The sequence below is a fragment of the Nanorana parkeri genome, unplaced genomic scaffold, assembly GCF_000935625.1.
Source record: "Nanorana parkeri isolate BGI_ZX_2015 unplaced genomic scaffold, ASM93562v1 scaffold1212, whole genome shotgun sequence".
Classification (NCBI taxonomy): Eukaryota; Metazoa; Chordata; class Amphibia; order Anura; family Dicroglossidae; genus Nanorana; species Nanorana parkeri.
Window position 1 is genome coordinate 236,224 of NW_017307480.1, and position 24,598 is coordinate 260,821.

The following is a 24,598-nucleotide window of genomic DNA, read 5'->3' on the forward strand; positions in this document are numbered from 1 at the left end:
TATTAAAGAGATGTTTATGAGCTCGTGCTGTTGCTGTGATTTGTGTGTTTTGTGTGCCAGGTGTCTATAATGGGCTGTCATCGGTCAGCCCTCCAAAATGTATATTTTAATTATGAGCAGATGTTGATTTAAATAAATCATCTACTGGCTGCTTATGTCTTAAAGGACAAGTGCACTTTTAAGGTGCCCATACACCTTACAACCATCGCAAAGACTTTTGTCTTGCGATGGTTGTAAGCTAATTAAAAGCTCGTATGATCTGCCCATCTTGGACAGGCAGATCATACTTGGGATAATCGCAAGCCCACCCCGCCTTCCGATGACCGCAATGCTGAACGGGCAGTGTGCGCGCACCGGCCCTTTCCGCAGTTGTCGAACGAGCACACCACTTACCCGCCGACAATCGTACGATTCTCGGCGGGTTTTCTTGCATGCTGGTTCGACAAAAGACGTGCGACCGTACAGTAGAAACGGTCGCACGCCTTCCATACACCTGGCGATTATCGTACGATAATCACCAGGTGTATGGGCACCTTTTAGACTAAGTGCACTTTTTTTTTTTGTGCCCCTCCGCTGACCTAAACGATCCCACCCTCGGCCTTCGCAGATCTCTACTTCCCGAAATCCGAGGTCCACAGCTGCACTGTTTGACCTCCAGCCAGGGCTGTAGTTACCATGGGGCGAGTGAGGCACTCGCCTCGGGCACAGCTGAGAGGGGGCGTAGCCAGGGCCGGCCTGACTGCGCCCCCTCGCCCCTGTTTCCATGACGAGCACAGGGCCCCATTGGCAACGGGGGCGCCAGGAGGCTAATACAGCGGCGGCTCAGCAGGGAGAAGAGGAGCGGCACAGGCTCCAGCTTCTCCTCGGATCCTCGCTGCTCTCCCCCACCTGTACGGGCAGAGGACTCTGTGTCTTCAATCTCTTTTTCTATTTCAAAAGGGAAATGTTGGGTCCCCTGATATTTCCCCGAAGCCCCCCCAACAGTAAAAAACGCAAGACGTCACATACAGCACACGTCTGTTGGGGGGCACAATTTTTCATTCTTGCCTCGGGGCGCAAAGGAGCTAACTACGGCTCTGCCTCCAGCACCTCACGTCTCCCTCTTCTGGCAGCGTCCATCTTCTGGCTGGGAGGCCGCTCAATAGATGTCCATGGGGCTGTAATGTGCAGGAGCGGCCACCAGAGGGAGCGTTGCGGAGCGGCATGTAAACGATAACGGGCCCGTCAGATCTCGCTAAGTACAGATCTGCAGATGGGGGAGAGTGGGATCGTTTAGGGCAGGGGTGGGGGGAGAAAAGGAAAAGTGCACTTAAGCTTTAAGTCGGCTATAGACATCAGAGAGCGCAATCTGTCTCCGATCAGGCATCTAAATTTTCGGGTTGTCCATTAAACATGAATGGTTGCATTGAGGTGGCTGTTTGTCTTTTAGTTAATGGGGAGATGCAAAGCAAGCCCCTCTAGTGCTAGCTCATCAGGGAAATACAGTGATTTCTAACCTGTTAAAGAAGAAACCCGGGCAAATAAAATCTTAACCCTTGCAGTGGGGCTACCCCGGCACTGCAAGGGTTGACTGCTCGTTTGGCTTAGGGAGTTAAAATAACTCACCCAAACCGCAATCCCAGCTGCCCCCCAGACGGGTCCCTTCAGCCTCTCTCCTCCGTTCCAGCGATTGCATGTCCCTCAGCATCCTCCCGTCCTATACACTATTGGATGTGATGACTTACAGGATCTTTAAATGCAAGAGCGGAGGGGGGTGAGGCTGAAGAGGTCGGTCTAGGAGCCGGTCGGTATTGCTGTTCGGCAAGTCCATAGTTACACAGGTTGAAAAAAGACACAAGCCCATCAAGTTCAACCTATTGGGAGCAATGTTATTTTAGCCCCCTCGACAAAACGAGCGCTTACCCCTTGCGGTGCAGGGGTGGCCCCACTGCAAGAGTTAAGATTTTATTTGCCTGGGGTTCTTCTTTAAATTGCTTCTTCCCTTGACAAGGCTTGGCCAGGGGTGACCAGTGGTACTTTTTTGGATTATTTGGCTTCACAGCACTAAATCAATATTCTAAACGCACTTCCTTTTGTCATCCGCAGGCTTCCAGTGTTTAGATACTTACAGACCGTGTCAGCATGGAGCAAGATGTACAATGTATTCGAATGGAGAAGCTTCTTGTGTGTAAGTAATGGCATTATATGTATGGAAGATGGCGGGCGGTACTGTTCTATTCCCTCCGTATGTCCTGCGATTTGTTCCTGTGCGGACATCCAGTATGGAACCGTAGTTTCTGTTTGTCAGAGTCATAAAGTTCAGCTACAAAGAAAGAAAAAAAAAAAAAAGATTAAGGTACAAGTTTGTGTCACATGTAAAACAAATGTGACATTCTTGTCCGTTCCAATTCCATAAAGTGTTTCCCTTCAGCTTGTGATGGAGTCAAAAACATACGCATGAAATCCCTATGGGCAGCCCGGATGTAGAGGGGGCGGTTGGGCAGGCCCGGATGTAGGGGGGGCGGTTGGGCAGGCCCGGATGACCAATGACCAATAGGTAGATGGGGCGGGGACCCAATGACCAATAGGTAGATGGAACGGGCACCCAATGACCAATAGGTAGATGGGACGGGCACCCAATGACCAATAGGTAGATGGGACGGGGATGTGACAAACTCAAATTTCTCAGCAAAGGGCAAGTTTTTCCATTTTGAAATACAACTTTTACTGAAAGCGAACTTTGCTTATGTAATGCTCACCCTATGCTTGGTTTGAATCACCCAGATGGTCTCCTGATCCTTCAGTCTTAGATTTGATGTCCGTTTTTTGTGCTTTTTAATGAAATTTGCTCTGCTCTGTCTTCCCCATCATTCAGTACATCCCAGCAATTCAGTTCATATAGGATGTGTGCATTCCCCGGTTGTTACATTGCAGGGTGTTTTTGGTATGTAGTCGAAGGACTTGTTTGCACAAACCTGATATTGATTTTGGATGAATCACCCACCAGCTATCTGTTCAGGAAGTTGTGGAGATTTTGCTGTCCCCTGGGGTCCCTGAGAAGTAAACGTAGCGACAGAGTGTCCTCATCCACCAAAACCTGAAATCTTTAATTACTAAAGCAGCCAGGAAATGAGTTTCTCGCCCCGTGTTGGTTTACGCAGCAATAAGGAGATGCAGATTGTTTGCTTTTTACAATGTGTACACTGTGATGCTAAACTAATGGTGGAAATAAGTGGGGATCAGTTTCAGTTGCTGCCTTAGGCATCAGAACTGGAACATGCGTGCCTTGGACATCTACACCCGGGAGCGATGGCAGTGATATCTACATTTTATGTTCCTAGTGCTGAGTGATTGGCCGGGTTCAGTCTGTACATGCAATACAGGAAATGTCGGGGTTCATTGCCTGATGAATGGTTTAGGATCTCTATGTTGTGTATATTTCGTCAATATAAAGTGTATGTGTAGGGTACGAAGGCTTTAAGCCCGTGCCAGTTTATTTTTGCAGTCCCTGTCCTATTGTGTAGTAGCGGTGTGCAGGGGCTTGGTGCAAACCCAGTTGGCTGGAGTTCGCCCAAGCCCACCCAAAATTGTGAGTGATACACCTCCCTCCAGGCCTAATCAGTTGTTACAGGGGAATTGTCCAGCCCTTTGTGATGTGCAGCTGTGGCCAGGGAATACCCCTGCCACTACTGATTGGGCCGAGAGGGGGGATGTCAGTCACAGGTTTGTTTAGGCTTAGACCAGGGGTAGCCAAATCCCAGCCCTCTAGCTGTGGCGGAACTACAAATCCCATGATGCATTGCAAGATTCTCACAGACATGACTCCGGGAGAGAGAGATGCATCATGGGATCTGTAGTTTCACCACAGCTGGAGGGCCGGAGTTTGGCTACCCCTGGTTTAGACGAACTCCGGTGAACTGGGTCACACCAAGCCCCAGCAGATCACTATTGGGAAGATGTCCCAATGGTCCTAGAGGTATAACAGGAAGTGATATGAAATCTCTACAAGAAGAGGAATTCCCTTCAGTTGTCACCAAAACAAGTGGAAGATTTCCCCCCCACCTCCTGCTCACTCAGGACTATGTTCGTAAAATATGGATATCAATTGATACCTGTACACATTTGGATTCCTCATCATTTTCTGTCTCATGACAATGTCCACCAGGACAAATTCCAGAGGGCAAATCTATCCAAAGCAGGAACAACCGGACAGAGGTTCTACTACTCGATCCAAAACTAAAAAAAAGAAAAAAGTTTTGGCTCTGCATACACTTGACCTGCCAAGTCCCCAATCTCTTTGTCTTTGATGGAGCTTGGTCAATGTTTTGTGGTTGCTTGTTAAGTCCAGCTTTTTCAGATCGCTCCTTCAGTCTTCTGAATTCCTTGGCATTCTGGACATATTGTGTGAATGTTTGAGGATGCCTTTGCCTTTTGTATTATATACGAGTTGTGAAACATGTTATTTTGTACTAGTACATGGGAGGTTAAGCCATGCATTGTGTTGAATATTGAATAGCCGTGTGTGAGGGTTTGGCAGACTATACGGTGCGGTTGATTGAGAAGACCGATTCTTTTACTCTACGCCTAGTCTGGGAAGACTTATCGGAACCAGGTAGCCGTCTTTAGGCTCTTTTTCTGGGACAGAAGTTTTGCCGGTTTCTATAGCTGTGGTTGGTTTTCACATGGCTATGTTGCTAGCATGCCGTCCAGCCCTCATACTTTATTAGAACATGCTTTGAGACTGGCCATGGTGGAGTTGGAATCTTGGGTTTGTTAAAGGAGAACTATGGGGTCAGGGCTTTTCCCCATAGGAAAACTATCACGGGAGAACACAAACCCAAAGCTCAGTATATACTGAGACGCCGCAGCCGGGACGGATCCCGACTTTACTGTATGGATCCACCCAGCTGCGGGATTGACAGCTGGCTCTGCCTATCCAGAGCCAGCTGTGCCCGCCCCCTCCCCTGTCTGTTTCGCCAGTCAGCGCTGGAGGATTGGAGCGGGGCCGGGAATCCCTGCAGGGAGCCGTGAATGACAGTCACCACTCTCTGCAGGGACAGGATCGAGAAGTGAGCGCAGCGCGTTGGAACTACAAATCCCTTGAGGCATTGCAAGATTCTCGCAGCCACAGACATGACTCCCGGAGAGACATGCGTCATGGGATCTGTAGTTCCACCACAGCTGGCGAGCCGGAGTTTGGCTACCCCTGTCGTAGATGGTCCTTTGCTCCATGTTGCGTTTATCTCCTGCGCTGTAGATTTGCTGCAGGAGGAGAAGGTGGCTGGCACAGGTCAGGACCCCATTGTTCTTTCTCTTCAAGCATGATGGGTCTTTCTCCCACCGCAGGGCAAACCTCAGCAGAGGGAGAAGAACAGGTTGTGTTCTCAGGGTGTGTGTGTGCGGGGAGGAGAATGGAGTACCAGGGAGTGCCTGACAGGTGTATGGAACAAAAGCAGACTCTGGAGTTGTGTGTGCAGGTATTCAGTGCGTGCGCTGAGGATTCTGGGCTGTGGGCCCCCTATGATCTGCAGCTGTGCCGGGACTCTGCAAAACACAACAGTCCAGGAATGTCATTGCAATGTGCTGATCTTCTATCCCTCGGTCCTCCACACATCCTGTGACTGCTTAACCTCAATTTTCGTAATTGCTCCAATCAAGCCAAATCTCGCTTACTTGATCTTCACCTGTTTTAAGTAGAGACGGTTTAATTGTGGCCCTTCAGCAAATCCGTACACACCCAGGGATTTCATTACAGATTCCAGAGTTTGAGTGCTCATTTCATCCTATGAGATGCGTAGTTACATTTCATATAAAGTTTGATTGCACAATGGCCCAAATTTGTGCATCATTGCTAAAAGTTAGTCATGTGTTAGGTAGAACTCTAATGAACCTAATGGTGATGTACCGAGGTTTTGCTGTACTGTTCCTCTCTCTAAGGGCAGGTTCACACCATTTTCTGGACCAGATCTGGAACGCATTGGAGTGCATTGTGTTTTTACCTCAATTTTGCCAAAATTTTGCCGCGTTTGTACATTTTTGTTTGCTTAAAATGATCTTAAAGGTGCTTTATAGTTTGTATGCATTGTTGATGCATTTTATGCATTCCAGTGCACTCCAGACCAGACAAAATAGTACAAGTAGTATATTTCTGGACTCGAACAGACTACGCTGGTGTAAACAGAGGCCAGAAATAGCATAGGGATACATTGGGATACATTTTGGGTCCGGAAACAGTCTGGTCTGGAGATGATCCGGACATGGTGTGAATGGGGCCCTTAATGGTTCACAGAGACCAGTGCACTCCCTTTTTGGCCAATTTCTTATCTCGGGAGGAGTTAAGCAGGGAGGCAGAGTGATTGCAGTGAAATATGGTGCTCCTCTTAGTGGCCTATCCTACAAATTTTAATCTAGTCACACAATTTGCACATGCTGCAAACACACTTAAATAAGGCTGGCCATACGCTGGATTCGCCGGCACCGTCTGAAATTCTTGCGTTGTGTGGCCTTGCTCCCAAAATGTTTGCAGGAACATTGACTGCAGCCAGTCGTTTGTAACACGGACGCCGACTGTGAAAATACTATAGCCACCGTGGGAGCTGCCAATTGTGGATGGCCTGGTGTCCATCCCCTCCAGGGCACTGGTGTCATAGCTGATGACGTGGGCAGCACCATGCCAACTGCAATCCTAATAGAGGATACAATGGCACCTTCCTTTTTGAAGATGTTTGAGAAAATAAGTGATGAGCTCATGGATCGGTCAGCCACCATGCGGCCCTTATAGCCTGACATTGGGCTGCCAATTCTGCCGTGATAGAGAGAGCATGCAATTAACAGCGCACACACCTTTTTCCCTCAGATAAGGCTTTATTATTAGAACAGCAGGTTAAAGGAGAACTATAAGGAGAGTGCTTTTCACTCACCTCATAGTTCTAGCCGACCTGTGACAATGAGACTGTCACAGGTCGGCTCCGTAGATCGGGAGGTGAGCGAACACATACCGGCGTTCGCTCACCTCTCGATCCTGTCTCGGATCTCTGCCGTGACAGGGGAGGGGCTGGATTCCCTCCGATCCGCCAGCGCTGACGGACAGGGGAGGGGGCGGGTACAGCTGGCTCTGCCTATCCAGTCAGGCAGCTGGGCGGATCCCGGCACAATTGTCGGGATCTGATTCAACTGCGGCGTCTCAGTATACCGCGAGCTACAGCTCTCTGTATACTGAGCCTAGGGTGACGGGGGGACGCTAGTTTGTGCCCTCCCGTTACCCTAAGGAGAACTATGGGGAAAAGCCTTAACCCCATAGTTCTCCTTTTAACACTTGGTCAAGAATGGTTCTCTTTAACCCTTTCTAGCGAGTCGTACCCATATATGTGGCTGCAGGACGGTGGGCTATAATGCCCTGCTGCCACATATACTGTCTTTTAAAGTTCTCATTCATCCAGGTCATGGTATATCTGTAAAAAAATAAGTCAAGGCCACTGGACTTGTATTTGAAACATCTTCAAGAAAAATACAGCAAGTCCAGTTGCCTTGACTTATTTTTTACAGAGATGCCACATATACTGTGTGGGTACAGCTGGCACCACTGTTTTTGTCGGGAGCGTACTTATTTGGTCCATTGACCATGCTGTCATGACAGTTCCGTGTACAATAGGGAGCAGGTAGGATGGGCTCCGGATCACATAATCATTGTGCCAGCCAATCAAAGTGATCACATGATTGGGAGCCCACCTACCAGCCTCCGGCGTTGAGATCCCCTTGAAGGGGCATCTCTCGCCGGCAAAATGGCGTTAAGCACCTCACGCATGAGTTGAGGAAAAAAGTTTGAAGCTCTTGGCAACCAATTAGATCTCATTGGCTTTTATTCTCTAATCTGCACTAAAAAAACCTCACAGCTGCATTTTGTTCCCACAACACAAACCTTTTTCGGTGTACCGGCCTTTTCTTTAAAACTTTTTTTAAAATTTATTAGCTAGAACGTTGGAAATCAAGATGGTGTCAGTACGTCTGGGCAGCGTGTCACAAGATGGTTCACAAAAGCCCGGAGTACAATGCCATTCTGGAGGAGAGGAGTAGAGCATAATGTCCCATGAATACAGTGATTATCTGACCATAGAACTCCACCTCTGTAACACTAGCTGCATTAAACAATTTCTGGCATGTGTTGTGAAAGGGGAAAAAAAAAAAGGCTGCAAGATTTATTTTCTTTTTTTTTTTTTCTCTCTCTCACACAATGAATCGCTCTGTGGTTTGCAAGATTAACCTTTTCTGGAGCAGATTTGCATGTAGGTTGAACTGAGACACCAGGCCTGGTTAGCATGTCCTTCTTGTGTTACCACAAAATGTGTCAAACTGTTAAAAAAAAAAATAGAACTGTGAGCTGATTCCGTATGACCTGAGCTACCAAAAGTATTTTCTACTTTATATTTCTCGAGTACTGATTCTAGACCACCAATAAGTAAACCGCTGGGAGTTCATTGATCACAAACAGTGGGAGGCTTTGGCCCCCGAAAATTAGATAAGGAAGACTTGGTCCTCAACCGGGAGATGAGGAAGACTTGGGCCTCAACCGGGAGATGAGGAAGACTTGGGCCTCAACCGAGAGATGAGGAAGACTTGGGCCTCAACCGGGAAATGAGGAAGACTTGGGCCTCAACCGGGAGATGAGGAAGACTTGGGCCTCAACCAGGAGATGAGGAAGACTTGGGCCTCAACCGGGAGATGAGGAAGACTTGGTCCTCAACCGGGAGATGAGGAAGACTTGGGCCTCAAAAGGGACAGAACACTGCAGAACCATTTTATTTTTCTTCGTAAACCAACACAAGTGGAGGAGCTGCCTCTATGATCACGTCACACCTTCTTGAGGGAATTCTGATCGGAATACTGAATTCATTTTTGTGTCCTCGGATATGGCTCCTTCCTTCCTATTTCTTTTTCCCTTTCCCTTTGTTCCCACCCATTCATTTTTAATTAGGTAGGAGATTTTGGCTCCAAGAAGGAGATGAGGTTAGCACGGGCACTTGTGGTGGCTTGGAGGTTTTCTCATCAGAGGGCAAGTATTTATTGGTCATAAAAATGGTTGCAACACAATCAACGCGTTTCGTGGCATATAGCTGGACACCTCTTTTAGGATCGCCGAACGGAACACTGCCAAACATTTTAATTCTTCTCCATAGATCAACACAAGTGAAGGAGAGCTGAGGAGCTGCCTTTATGGTCACTGCTTGAGTGAATATTGATGGAAATCTTGACTAATTCCCTTGTGTCTTTGGGTATGACCCCTTCCTTCCTATTTCTTTGCTCCTTTTCTTATCTTGTTTCTCTCTCAATATCAATTCTACACAAACAGGGTTATTCACAAAAGGGTGACGAGTGTGGAGAAGGCAGGAGAAGTGAATGATCTAGGCCATAATAGCTGATTTTAAAAAAATTCTCCGAATCAGTTCCCTTTCCAAATCGGCTAATTTGGCCTGGATCTTTCACTTCTCCCGCCTTCTCCACACTCTTCACCCTTTTGTGAATAAGCCTGAAAGTATTTTCTCCTTTTTCTTTTTCCCAATCACTGATTCTAGCCCACCAATAAGTAAGTCAAAGCCACAGGAAGTCTACAAATCAAAGGCAGCGAGTCCGTTCCCACCCAATCATTTTTGATAAATTACTTTTCCCCAACTCGGGCCTCGTGTATGGCGAAGTTTTGTACGGAAAAGCCCTTCTTGCTTGAGCAACGGTCCGATAGCCACAGTTTCCAATAAGCGTTGTAGCAAAGAGTGTCTTGTCTTAGGACACCTTTGCCAACATCCAAACAGCACTTGAACCATGGGTCATCTTTGATCCCCCCCCAGGTTTTCAAACTGATGTGTCAATCATTGCATTCCCCGCAGTGTAGCACATACCACAGCTGCCGGCGACCCTCAGGACTCTGGCCGAATGAATGTAAGTCAGTGGAAGTAGTTGACACGTAAGTGTTGCTAAAGGCGTATTTAAAAATCTCCTATGTGCTGCAAATATTTGTGTGTGCGCACCATGTTTGCCATGTGACCCTTGAAATGGATGCCTCGGAGTTCCTTATTGATCCTAATCTGACAGATTTTGTACATTTTTTTTTTTTTCAGTTATTTACTTTTTTTTTTCAATGTTATCATGATTTATTTTTTTTAATCTTTTTTTTTTTTCTATGCCTTTTTTCTTTTTTTTATTCTTCTGTGCAGTACATGAGGGAGAGCGTGGGAGCGGACCCATTAATGTCTATCTATACATTGAGGAGTAAAGTCCCTTTTGTGTTTGTGTGTGTGTATATATGAATGAAGCGCCCTATGATCTGAGAACACAGTCAATGTTTGCAAACGCTTATAGACAAATCTCAAGAGTTTAAAGCTTTTAAAGACCCGTTTTGAAACAGGTTAAAAAACAGGCAGCCGTGGGAATCAGCGTCGGCCACAACTGGTTGAACGGGTCTGGTTGGTGGCTCAGGGTGCGGGAGGTAGAGTGGGGTGGAGAGCTGTACGCCAGCCAGCTCTGACAAACGCATCATATATCCTTACTAATTAGGGCAGATCTGTCCAGGGATGCTGCCTCTCCCCTATACAGTCACAAATAGAACACTTATATAAAAAAAAAAGTAAAAGTTGGCGCAGCCACTACCACCTCCTCCTCCTGCTGCTTCTTCTTGTCATGTTGTGTGTCTTCTTAAGTTGCCCATACAATTTACGATTATCGTACAAAACTTTTCGTCGAATTGTCGTACGGCGGCCCCATCCTGCCCCGATTATCGCAAGGTTCAATTAGCCGTAATTAAAGAAAAGCGCCCGGTAATCGACCGCACGTATTTTCGTTTTGCGCATGAGCAGTGTAGATCGTACGATTTTTGCCGTACGGAAACGCCGGTATACTGAGCCTAGGGTGACGGGAGGACACTAGTTTGTGTCCTCCCTTTACCCTAAGGAGAACTATGGGGAAAAGCCTTAACCCCACAGTTCTCCTTTAAGACATTTTCCTATAGAATTTTTAGAAATCTTTGGGTAAGTCCACAGGAACGCAGCTGCTGGGAGAGGTGCCTGTTAAGTTGCAGGGCTGTGGGCACAGCATAGAACCATACTCCAATTCTACATACTAGGTTTCAAATGAGGTATTCCATGCCTATATCCACGGATAAAAACCAAACTATCCTTGCAGTGGTGCAACCCCCTCATTGCAAGAGTTAACTGCTCAATTTTGTCCAGGGGTATTGTGTAAAGCACTTTTACTTACCTTATCCCTGCTCCGGTGGGCTCCAAGACCAGCGCCCACAACCTCTTCCTCCCTACGCTACGGCAATCCGAAGGCCATTGACATCATGTCTAATGCTGGACCCATAGCCCCGCATTAGACATGAGGACAACTAGGGACAGTCTACAAGCTGGAGCGCCAACTGCAGATGGAGCCAGAGCTCAGGTAAATAAGTCTTTTACACAGGTACCGTAGACAAAAATGAGCAGTGGGGCCCAGGAGAAGGCCTACTGCAAAGGTAGGGTCCCCCAAGAGATGGACTTTAAAGGGGGCCTAATCTGTGCTCGGTTCACCTAGTGTAGATGAAGGGCATTATTATTTGTAGGAGGCGGATCTGAAGCCTTCTATGGCTGACATATATAATACTCTCCTCCTACAAAACAAGAAGGTTCTTATCAGCCATACATTTTTGAAGCAAGCCGTTATCTCCATACTACAGGTCTACTTTAAAGAAGCCTGTTGTGAGAGAAACACGGGGGGCGCTGCTTTTGCTGACCTCCTTTTGAAAATCTTAGTTGCATTCATCTATATCTGATGACTTGTTGAGTCAGTTACTTAAGATGTATTTAAATGGCCAGTCAGGGTGTTGGCAATGTGTTTAGGTGAAGCACTGAGATCTTAAGGAATGCCGAATTAAGTTTTAATGGCTTTGAAGAACATTACATGTACCATATATGCCGGCGTATAAGACGAATTTTTAGACCCAAAAACACTGCCCGAAAATCGGGGGTCGTCTTATACGCCGGGTATACTGTATGTAGCTTCAGCTACATACAGTATACCGCGCTGAGCCAATCATGACAGGCTTTGTATTCATTAATAGAAAGCCTGTATTAATGAATACAAAGCCTGCCGTGATTGGCTCAGCGCGGTATACTGTATACAGCTGAAGGACGGAACACGGAAGATGGAGGACGCTGCGGGGATCATGGACAAGGTAAGAGACTGTAATCCCGAGTGTGGCTCGGGGTTACCGCTTATGGTACTGAAAATTAACCCCGAGCCACACTCGGGAATACCGCCATGGAGGTTAGTGGGTGCATTTAAACATTATTTTGGGCTATACTCGTCTTATACGACGAGTATAGGCCAAAACCTATATTTTAACTCAAAAAGTAGGGGGTCGTCTAATACGCCGAGTCGTCTTATACACCGGCAAATACGGTATGTATACGGCCTTGTGAAGAAAACATGTCAAAAGAAAGAAAACAACTTCCTGTGTATCATAGATAAGCATGCACATAGAGACTAGCATTGTACTACAGCGCCATCTACAGCTCACAAGACAAATTACAGTACATAGGTATATGCTGTTGCATTTCCAACACAGAGGACCTGTTACTCTCTCAGGAGTTTTTTTTTTTTTTTGTCCTATATTATAGAAGAGATTAATGAGCTCCAATGCTTGCGATCAAGCTGTCATTACACAGCACAGATCACCACCATAATGCACAGCGCCAATCAGAGTGCCTCTGTGCCTTGTGATTGCCGCGAACCAATGACTGCAGTTACTTTCAAACTCTTCACCCTTTCAACCCTTCCGGCGATGTTAGATGCCTGGGTTCCCCACTATGCACTGGTTTGCTCCTCTATCACCTACATCACTGTTGTGTCCTGTGTTGACATATGAGGAAGAGAATGGAGCAACAGCGTTGAGTGGGGAACCCGAGCATCCAACACTCCCAGCAATGTCCAATTGAAGCTCCAATCTGGTACGGAGGGATGGTAGATGACCGGGGCTGCCGGGGAGGCGAGTATAAGAATTCTTTTATTGCAAGGACTTGCACTTAGATTTTCTTTAGACTACCGACAGGTCCTCTTTGGGGCATCTTCTTTCTTTGGTTGGTATGCAGTAAGTGTGGATTCCTGCCTGTTTTTTTCTCATTGGCAAGTTCCTTTAATTGGGCAAGACAGATTATTATCTGCTAGTCATGTCCTCGCAGTGTCTGTACACTCCTATGTCTTTATTGGGCAAGATGTGTATTGCTTGGATGTCTTTTGGGTGACTCTCCTGAATGTGTCATCTAACTCCAGCCCTCACCATGCTGCAATGATGCCATCACTGGGCCCTAGGCTGATTTCCGAGTGACAAGGCCGCTTCTAAAGCATATGAGTTATTATTGGGATTCTTTTTTTTTTTTTTGTTTAATTCTTTCCGGATGTCTGTGTTCCCTTGGAAAAGATGGAAGAGCGGGGTGAAAGTAAAATATTTATCCCTCTCTTGTGTGATTAAGTTCAAGTACAGCTGTCTCACGGAGGGGGGCCAAAGAGGGGATCGTGGGAATTTGGGACTTCAGTAGGAACATCTGGTTTTCATCTGGCCTTGATATATCCACCTGTCCTTGCCAGTCTGGCTTTTTACGCTCAGAGTACAGCCTTGCCTTCTAACGTCCCTCTGGTTTGGGTTCTGGGCCTTAGCGGGTCTTTAGAAACGGTCTTCCAGGTTCTAGCCTTGCCGTGCATTCTGGGAAATCCTTTGTCTCTATCCCACACACTCTTTTCTCCAGTTTTTGTGTTTTGGCAACCGTTCCTTTTGGCTCTATTGCACACTTTTTTTTTCCTTTGCTAGTTTTAAATTAGAAGCCTATTCCAGCACTGGGCGCATTCTTTGGTCATTATGTATTTTAACCCTTTTCCTTCACTTTTGAGCGCATACAGCAGAGATGCTACTTTGAGCTGATATATGAAACCTGGAGGGAAAATAAAGTTGTGGCCCAGAGCGAGCTGTTAGAAGAATGCATTTTTTTTGTTTTAAAGATATGCATTCTGTAGGGACTTTTCATCGGTCGTTGAACCCAACCATTGTCTGCTTTTTATAACTTTGAATATAACGAGAGCTGTACAGCCTTTGTTAACTAGTAGGTCACATTGAACTCATGTAGTCACACAAGTAGGCTTATTTAGGAAGGCAAAGGGGAGCGTGCAAGGTGCAACTACCTGGAGCAACCAGTCACATTTTTATCTTGCTGTTCCACAACTGAATTCCGATTGGCTGCTTGAGCCACTGCTGTGTTTCCGTTATGACTTTACGATTAGTATTTGTTTTTTGCACTGTTTTCATTGAGTGCGTTTTTTGTTTCTCATGATCGAGAGGGAGGGAGGGGGAGGGAGATTGAGATCAATAAAATAATCGGGCAACTAATCGATTATGAAAATAATCGTTAGCTGCAGCCCTACAGAGGACAAATGATCAAGGGCAACCAGTCCATAACTTTGGTTGCATTAAACATAAGCTTGGCTACTATTGATTGCTGAGCTTTACATTGCTTTTTGTATATTCCACTTAGAGCTGCAGCTAACGATTATTTTCAAAATCGATTAGCCGATTATTAAGTTTGATCGAATAAAAAATAAAATTTAAAAAAATGGCTCCAGTGATGGGACTGCTAGTTTGTATTGAGATTGTAGTCCATCAGAGGAGCAAGCTTGGAGCAGTGCAAGAAAAAAAAGAAAAGTGTGGTGTGCGATATAGTGAAAATGAAAAGTTTAAAATTATACAACAGCAATGAATGCAGAATGGCACTGACTACAGAGGACTACAAATCCCAGCAATAGTACATTATAGCTGGCGGTATTCTGCATTGCGCTGTATAATGTACTATTGCTGGGTTTTGTAGTCCTCTATAGCTAGTGGTGTTCGGCATTGTGCTGTATAATGTATTATTGCTGGGATTTGTTGTAATCCTCTATAGCTAGTGGCCGGCATTGTGCTGTATAATGTACTATTACTGGGATTTGTTGCACTCCTCTATAGCTGGTGGTATTCCGCATTGCACTGTATAATGTATTATTGCTGGGATTTGTAGTCCTCTATACAGCGCAATGCAGAATACCACCAGCTATATAGGAATACCCAGCAGTGTATAATGTATTCCTCTATAGCTGATGGTGCATTGCTCTGTATAATGTACAGCACAATGTACCTATAGAGGAATACAAATCCCAGCAATACATTATAGAGCACCATGTGTGGGAAAGTGCAGGCGTACCTGAGCAGTCTTCCAGCAACTTGCTTCTGAGATCGGGCCTGTCTATCTGCCGCTGTCATCCCCCCACACCTGTTCCTCCTTACTACTTCTCCGCGCATCCCTGTGCCGATCGTGGATGTGGGCGGGCGGTGAGCGTGAAGCGGGGAGGAGGTGCGGCTTGTGTCTGGCAGCGGCGAGCGTGAGGTGGGGAGGAGGTGCGGCGCGCAGCGTGTGGAGCTGTGAACAGGGCCAACTAATCAAAAGCCGATTAATGGATGATTGAAAAAGTTGACAACTTTTTCAATCATCGATTATAATCGATTATGTCGATTAGTTGTTGCAGCCCTAATACCACTATACACTTATCCTTTAACAGTAATCCATGCCCTCAAATTATACTATGTCTCTACCTCGAGGGCACTCAACTGAATTCCCATGGAATAATTGGCAGACTACGGAAGATTAAGCTGTTTTGGCTTTGTTTGTTGGCACAGCACACCTCTTGGAATCCATCTTTTAATAGGTTTCGCTGGGATTCATCCATAATTCGGCTTTACAAGGCTCAGTTCTCGAACTAAGAAAGGGTTACTGAGCGCGCACTCTTAACGCATCCCAGATGTTTCTTGTCTGGCTCTCTCGGCCCCCACCCTCGCTCTCCTTCTTTCCTGTTTACTCAAACCCGTCTTTTTTTCACACGTTTTTCACTTATTCTTTTCCCCCTCGCTACGTGCGTGAGGTTATTTTTCGAGTTTCTGTCTGCTTTTTGTCTGCATTCACCTATGTGAACAGTTTGTTTGCTCTGCTGACCGCAGAAGACCCGCTTGACCCAGTGGAGCTGAAATTTACACACCTTTTGGTCCTTGAGCTTTGCCCGCATTCGTCATCACAATGCTTGATTACACAACTTTTCAAAATTTCGCCTGTACCTCATTCTCCAACCTGCTGTTCAACTTATCTCAGTTGGCAGGCATTCCAGCGCATAGCTGGCATTCATTATAAAATGTATACATCACGATGTTGCTCTGCAAGGGTCCTCGGTGATCTAGAATTTGGCATGAATGAACTCCATAGGCTGCTCAGCTAATTCTTTTTGATTCAACTTTAATTCTTAAGATTTGAGGATCGGTTGCACCTCAGTTTGGCAGTCTCTTTTCACGGCAGCCGAGCGTGAATCTGCAGTCACTTTTCTTATGATACTCTACTTCACAACCATCTATCTTTCAGAGTTTTGAGCTGGCCATACATGTTAGAACCTGAATGTACAATTTTGTGTAGGCTTTTCAACATTGGGTGTAGTTGCCTACCTGACTGGTTATATGTGGAATGAATTGTATAGGTAGAGGGCCTATCTACAGGCTACATCATTGTTGGTAATTCTAAAAGAGATTGTGCTACTGTCCTGTAACATATTTGGCCGGCTTTGAACCGGTGAACTCTTGCCACACATTTCCATAGGTTTAGATTCAGGTCCATGTGGAAGATAAGGGCTCTGATTGTTGTAAGTTTTTTTTGTATGGCAACATTAATGGCAAAAAATACATTGAAGCATAAGATGGCTTCTTATAGTTCAAGCACTCTGGAGACTCGAATCTTCATCTGTTCAATGTAAAGCCGGATGTCCAACTCAAATCATACAGTGGGCCTAGTTGATTGGAATGAATCAGAAAGTGGTCACTTTGCCTGCTGAGGGCCACACCGGCTTAGAGATCATAGCACTTTGGTATATCATTGTAAATACTTAAATGTAAAGTGTTTTAGACCAGAGAAAGGGGGACTTAAACATGTCCATGAGCTGGAAGTGTAGCATTTATCATAGAGAACAGCGCGGTCCTTATTCAATTTTAATTCTTAACCCATAAAAGGCTGCATCAAATGAGAGGGCCACATATGGCCCAAAAAACATCAGTTTGGCTTCCTAATGTGAAGGGTGAACTTGCCCAGTATTTTGGTTTCCAGGCCTGTAAACGGCTGCGGCCACTTTAAGGGGCTCCTTCTTTGCCAGCTGGATTTTTAATGTATTTTGTGTCTTGGAGAATTCAACAGGAGACGCTGGAACACGCAAAACTCCAATTTCCAAAACTGGAATCGGAGTCTGGATTTGTGACAGGGAGGTCTAAGCTGTTGGAGTATCCAAGACGAATAAGAAGCCAGGGACTGACTCAAACCTCCAGGCTTCATCTCTGGCTTGACTGTCAGTTTGGGTGGGCTGGCCCTTTTAACTGTTTTATCCCCATCGTCGCCGTTAGAAAGCGAAAATAGACGCTGGCGTTGCCACTGCTGAGCGAACCGGGCGGCACGCTCGTTGCCAGGTGATCTAACCTCTAAAACTCAGTTTTGGGTGTTCAGAACTCCTTTCATTGTTCCTCCACTCTTGTTTTCTCTCTCTGCTGTTCTTTTGGAATTCAGAGTTCTCCATCCGAGAGAAATGCTGAGTTCTAAAGATCATGGGTGAGAGCCAAGAACCACAGCATGAGCAAGAGGCTTCATGGGTACCCACCCACTCAGCCACAGCAATGCTAAAATTCAGCCTGTTACTTGCTGCAGCCCACTGAACAGATCTTCATATACCAGTTTTGTTTTGTTAGAAGCAGATCAAAACGCGTTTTCTCCGTGTGAAAAAATAATTAACCTTTTTAATCTCGCTATTATTTGTCTCAGATGAAACTGAAATGGGAGGAGCACAAGTGTCACACTTTCCACCACTTGTTATGTTGTAGTATTTGCCCTGCATTGGCATGTGAGCCAGTGGTTGCCAACCCTTCATGCTACATGTGGTTCCTTGGGTCCAGAAATATTTAAAACACTAAACTTTGCTTGATTGCTTCCCTTTGGTCTGTTAAATATACAATTGAAATTGTTGAATCTGTTCAAAAAGCTAAAGAAATACATATTGATTCTGCCAGAAACCTAGTGAGCTTCCTGTAGTGAGCTGACAACACTGAAACTCAAGCCGTGTTATCGTCACCAATTTACATCTGTGAACTACAAAACCTCTCCACTTCTTATGAAGAAGAGGGGGAGGGCAAGTGTTTTGCAGTCAAAATTGGGAACGAGTAGCCTAGGATGACAATGCTGCTTCTCTATAGGTTCAGTACAACTAATGGGTGTTATCTTAGGACAGGAAGTGGGTTGGAGACAATAAAGGAAAAAAACCTGAAAAAAAGTTAGGTAATGGAGCCACCACATCTAAAGCTAACCATGCACCTATAGATTTTCAATCTGGAATTTTCGTTGCTGCCAAGAACCCTCTTTTGATTCTAGCTCAAATAGCCCATCAAGCACAGAACGATGTTGATAATCGTTCGTTAGCAATACTGACCTGCTGAATTTCGGCAGGTGCCCAACTTTTGAGGTTTTCTCTAGTTGTCAGTGGAGCCGGCTCCTAAAAGAAAAGTGCCGGCTCCTGGATTGGACACATTGGCTCCTGGATTCCATATACATTTTTCTACCCCTGATCTAAAGATTGGTAAGCTAGAACACCAGAATTCCCATTTCCTCCCCCAAATACTTGGACCATTGACAGATGGTTAGGGATGCACTGATAACAGTTTTTCGGTATTGAGTACCGATTTTTTTTTTTTTCCCCCCATGAGGTGCCCTCCGGCTTCCTGATCGGAAACCGGCTTCCTAGCCAATCAGGAAGCCGGGCAGCACCTCATGACCCGTCTTTTGGCTTCCTGATTGGCTAGGTAGCCGGCTTCACTTGTTCCTAGACATCCTGGCTTCCTGACCAATCAGGAAGGCGGGAGGCAGGTCATTACATGCCACCCGGCTTCCTTATCAGCTAGGAACCCGGCTTCACTTGTTGCTAGGGAGCCTGGCTTCCTTACCAATCTGGGAGCTGGGTCATAACCGGCCGCCTGGCTTCCTGATTGGAAAGGAAGCCGGCTCCATGCTCCCTCGTCACTACCAGTGGGAGGGAGATTTGCCTCTGACCGGAAGTTCCTATATCGGAGGTAAGTATCTGAGCATTTTGGCGAGTACGAGTTCTCATCCAAATACTCGGTATTGGCACTGATACTAGTACCGCTATCGGTGCATCCCTACAAATGAAAATGTCATAATAAATGTTTAAAGAAGGTGACATAATTATGTCCTTGTGGGAGAGTCGGAAGAAACAAACCTCAATATTTGAGTTTTTAGGAGATCTCTAAAACCAGCGCAGGATCAACTCCACCAGTGTCCAACCAAAACTGAAATATTACATTTATTGGGGCATCATTTGTAGTTGTATGAAGCTTTCTATGTGATGTAGAGCCTGGTGTTGCCATAATGTTGTACTACAGCGGTAAGGTGTAAATGGGATTAGCGTATGACTATGGTGATCTGAGTTCTGATTTCCTTTTCAGATGCCTCACTGGCTGGATTGGAGACTATTGCCAGTATAAAGATCCTTGTGTGCCAACTCCTTGTGTCAATGGAGGAGCCTGCCAGCAGTCTATCCGAGGAGGAACTGTCCAGTATGATTGTAGCTGTCCCAAAGGTTTTAGAGGTAGGTGCTTCTTGTGGACCTGGAATTGTGGCGGTGAGAGAGTATTCATTTTATTCTCTTACATTGTTCCAATGTATTCAGCACTCGGATACAAAGAACCTTATACATCCGTCCCGGTTGTCCCCTTAAAGCGGGGGTCTCAAACCTCCGGCCTGCCAGCTGTGGTGGAACTACAAATCCCATGAGGCATTGCAAGATTCTCACAGCCACAGACATGACTCCCGAAGAGAGATGCATCATGGGATTTGTAGTTTCACCACAGCTGGAGGGCCGGAGGTTTGAGACCCTTGCCTTAAAGGCTCATAATCTAATGTACGTGGCGCGTTTATGAACACACCATGTAGATCATGTCCTTGACGGGGATTATACCCCAGACCCCAGACCCCAACAAGTCAAAGGTGTTAAACGCTAAGCCACTATGGTGCCCCATTGTTCAGCGACTCACTTTGGTCTGTTCAATTTAGGTCAGGATTGTTCCCTCATCGACGCTTGTGCCACTAACCCATGCGAGAATGGTGCCCGCTGCACCAATTGGAATGGCCGCTACAACTGTACCTGCCCGCCAGGATACCAGGGACGCAGCTGCCGGCTAGATATTGACGAATGCCGAACACCCGGGCTCTGCCAAAATGGAGGACAGTGCATCAACACTCCCGGCTCTTTCCGCTGTCGCTGCCCGAGTAGTTTTACTGGTCAGTTCTGTGAGGCCAACTATGTGCCATGTGCGCCTTCCCAGTGCCAGAATGGGGGCACCTGCCGCCCGACTGGAGACCTCTCCTATCAATGTGTCTGCCTGCCAGGTGAGGAAAGGTCACCTCTTATGTGTCCCGTTCTTTTACCACCCAAGGCTTTGTGATATGTTACTCTAAACCTCTGTGCTTATAGGTTTCGAAGGACTAAACTGTGAAATAAATGTGGATGACTGTCCTGACCATAAATGCATGAACGGTGCCACGTGTGTGGATGGAGTCAACACTTACAATTGTCAGTGTCCCCCCGAATGGACAGGTGAGTCACAGATTCTAATTTGCTAAATTAATTGTATTTTTTTTATGTTCTGTTCCACTGTTAAAGAAAAATGATTCCAAGCTAAAAAAAAAAACCTGGCAGTCTTTATTGTAACCTGTTCATTTTCAGCTGGCTGGACTTTTTTTTTTAATTTGGCATTAGCTTGCTGGTTCTGGCTTGCTCTTTTATTCCTACGTTGCTTCCTTGTTGGCCGTTTACTGTCGGTGTTTGGTTAGTAAACCCATCACAGAAGAGGGTGGAACAGAGTCATTGACCACAGGTGCTTGTGGCAGGATGCATTTTAGAGGAAATGGTATTCTGAGCTCCTGGGTGAACCACTGGAAGAGAGAGATTGGGGTTTAGAGGAACGGAGGCATGCCTAGTTATAGATTGCAATAGCAGGGCTGTAGGCTCAAAATCAGCCTTTCTCAACCAAAGTTCCTTCAGATATTGCCAGGGATTCCTAGAGCTATGATGGATTGACCTCCCGTCTAATGGTGTCTACTTACCTTTGGCACCAACTCCACTCCACAGAGCGCACAGCATATGACTAGTGGAGCTTCTGCTCTGGTTTCTTTGTAAGGGGAACATTCCTCCTACTGACCACCAATGTAAGGAGGGCATTCCTCCTACTGACCACCAATGTAAGGAGGGCATTCCTCCTACTGACCACCAATGTAAGGAGGGCATTCTTCCCTCTGACCACTAATGTAAGGAGGGTATTCTTCCCACTGATCACCAATGTAAGGAGGGTATTCTTCCCACTGATCACCAATGTAAGGGGCATTCTTCCCACTGATCACCAATGTAAGGGGCATTCTTCCCACTGATCACCAATGTAAGGGGTATTCTTCCCACTGACCACCAATGTAAGGGGTTTTCTTCCCACTGATCCCCAATGTAAGGAGGACATTCTTCCCACTGACCACCAATGTAAGGAGGGCATTGAATTAGTTTTAGCAGGGATTGAGAAAGGCGGAGCTACGGTAAACCTAACATATAAACACTTTCCGCCAGAGCTGTAGGACAGGTGACAAGCATGCTCTTCCCACTGTTGCCGTTGTTTGAAGGCACTAAATTGTGATGGGCATAATTCTCACTAGCCACCAGTATAACAGGGCATGCTTTGCACCAACCACCAGTGTAACAGGGTATGCGTCTGACTTACCACCAGTGAAAGGAGGCCCTTCTCTCATTTACCACCAATGAGCCATGGCTGCTGTACCATGAGCTGCAGATATAAGCGTATTTAACTAGGGTTTCTTGAGGCTTAACAAGGAACAAGGGTTCCTCTATGATAAAAAGATTGGGAAAGTCTGCTCCACATAGTGGTGTCACCCTAGTGTAAGAATCCCATTGTAGCCGAAACATGTTTTCAAATAGTTTTGCAGGTGACTTCATTGGCATATATGGAACTGTGCATATAGTGGTCTGGTTGCTTAAAAAAAAATCCATATATTTTCTTGCCACAGGTCAGTTCTGTACAGAAGATGTAGACGAGTGCCAGCTCCAACCCAATGCCTGTCACAATGGCGGCACCTGCTTCAACAATCTAGGTGGACACACATGCGTCTGTGTCAATGGCTGGACCGGGGAGAGCTGCAGCGAGAACATTGACGACTGCGCCACCGCCGTCTGTTTCAATAGCGCCACCTGCCATGACCGAGTAGCCTCATTTTACTGCGAGTGCCCCATGGGCAAGACTGGTGAGTAGGGGGGGAGGGGGAGTTGTGTCATTGTAACAATAAGTATTACCTCTGCTGTTGGGTTAGACAATTTAATATGATCAAAATGGCAGTGAAGTTTATGTTGATGAATCTTATCCCATATGCAGTATAGGGAAGCCAAAATTGAAGCAGGGTGAATAGCCGATTTTAAAAGTGCATCTATCTAAATAAAAAAACAAAAAACTTCACATTAAATTAAACAAATTTGTTTTTGGGTCATGCACTTAAATGAGTGAATTAAATGAAAAAAAGTGAGCGGGAAGTGAGTATTATTCATGCCCGTTATCTCCTGATCATCAGACCTGTATGTAAGTGTGATGTCTCTTCGAAATTTTCCCTGCCCTCAGCAGATTTAGGATATTTTCAGAACAATTGTCACATCAAAGCCCTGCCAGTAAGAGGTGAGATTGTAGATTTCAAGGAAGCTGACCTCAGCTATTCATTTATCTTTTACACATCTGTGAACGACTCTTCGTACATCAAATCTTATAGCAGTGAGAGAGGATGACAAAGTGTGATAACTGCAGCTTCGTTACAAACCAACCGTGAGGATGCTAATTTAAAATCAAATCAAAAACCAAAATCAAATGCTTAGATCTGCCTCATGAGGAGTGTTCGTAGAGTCCTAACTGACCATAGGCATAGGCACACAGATTAAAATGTAGCGGGGCTGGTAGGAAACCATGATGGTTTGGGTCAAATCTGAGTCTAAAGGAGGCTATACACTCCTGTAAGATTTTCCAAAGCTATGCAACATGGAAACAAATCTAAAGAATCCATTCAACTTGTACAATCAGTTTGCACAGTGTGTGGTCAGCTTAAGGGGTAGACACGGGGGTATGCAGTCCGGGGGTAGACACGGGAGGTGGGCAGTCCGGGGGCGACGACTCTGGGGCAGACCCGGGGGGCGACGACTCTGGGGCAGACCCGGGGGGAGACGACTCTGGGGTAGACCCGGGGGCACTCAGTTGTGGGTGTTGCCTGTGACATAGGTAGCTGGTAGCGTCATGGATCACGGTAAAGCTGGCCATACACTGGTAGATTTTCATACCAGCAATCTTGTTAGAAAATTCTATAATGCCACAATTATGGCGCAAAGTAAAATAATTTTGCATATGGTGGTTTATTATTAAATAGTGGACTTCCTGTGCACTCATCCCACAGAGGAATAACGGACATATTTTTAGTCTCCTTTGGCCTAACTTGGCTGGTAACCTGGAACAATAGATTGTGTATCTAGGGGGACATTTCACTTTCTGATATTCCTTTTACCGGAGGATTTGGTTGAAATCTGTTCTTGCAGTGTGATGACATGTTGCAGACTGTATTATTTTTTATTTTGGTGTCTTCTCTTTGGCAGGTCTCCTGTGCCATTTGGAGGATGCGTGTGTTAGCAATCCATGTCACAAGGATGCCATGTGCGACACTAACCCTGTGAACGGGCGAGCAATCTGCACCTGTCCTCCTGGTTTTACTGGGGGAGCTTGTGACCAAGATGTGGATGAATGTTCCATAGGTATGTACTTGCACACAGACCCTTTTCCCATTCAACTGCAAATAATATGATGGACACTTACTAGAGTGATTGACAGTGGTGGATGTACGTTAAGCTGGCCACACAAGGCCATAAGTAGTGACTGGGCACATAGTGCTATCAGTTTGCTGGATAGACATTAAGGCCCCATTCACACTGAGCGACATGGAAATCGCGCGACTTTGAGCGATATTGCGCGACTTCTTCCTATTGGGCTGTATGCAATCAGGAGCAAAATCGCTCTAAAAAAGGGTCATGTAGGAGCGACAAGCTACCAGCGACGAGCAACAAGCGATATTGAGCGACGAGATGTGAACAGCTCCATTGAAATGTATTGGTGAAGCTACATAGAGCGATATCGCGCGGAAATATGAGCGATATCACTGCAAAAATCGCGCGATAAATCGCTCAATGTGAACGGGGCCTAATACTTCAGTGTTGATAACAAAGTGGTATAAAAACCGCACACAAACATTGGACCGGTGGGGGAATGTCCATGACACCCTGGACTCAGTGGAAGGTGGTTGAATGACAGTGGCTGTCATTCACCCTGGAAGACTGAGGACATCTACTGGTGAAAAGAAGTCGGATTCCGGATTAAAGGTCTATATTATACTAAAGCTGCTTT

General features: G+C 45.9%; 1 protein-coding gene across 1 annotated transcript in view; it reads left to right on the forward strand.

The window, feature by feature from the left end:
* Positions 1-2,083: 2,083 nt before the first annotated feature.
* The window catches only part of LOC108797015 (neurogenic locus notch homolog protein 1-like), a 62,132-nt gene continuing 39,617 nt past the window's right edge, over positions 2,084-24,598 (forward strand). Inside the window, 6 exon segments of the mRNA XM_018568581.1 lie at positions 2,084-2,167; positions 19,559-19,701; positions 20,166-20,511; positions 20,549-20,709; positions 22,182-22,415; positions 23,797-23,952. Of these exon segments, the coding sequence (XP_018424083.1) occupies positions 2,139-2,167; positions 19,559-19,701; positions 20,166-20,511; positions 20,549-20,709; positions 22,182-22,415; positions 23,797-23,952 (1,069 nt within the window). The 5' untranslated portion in view covers positions 2,084-2,138.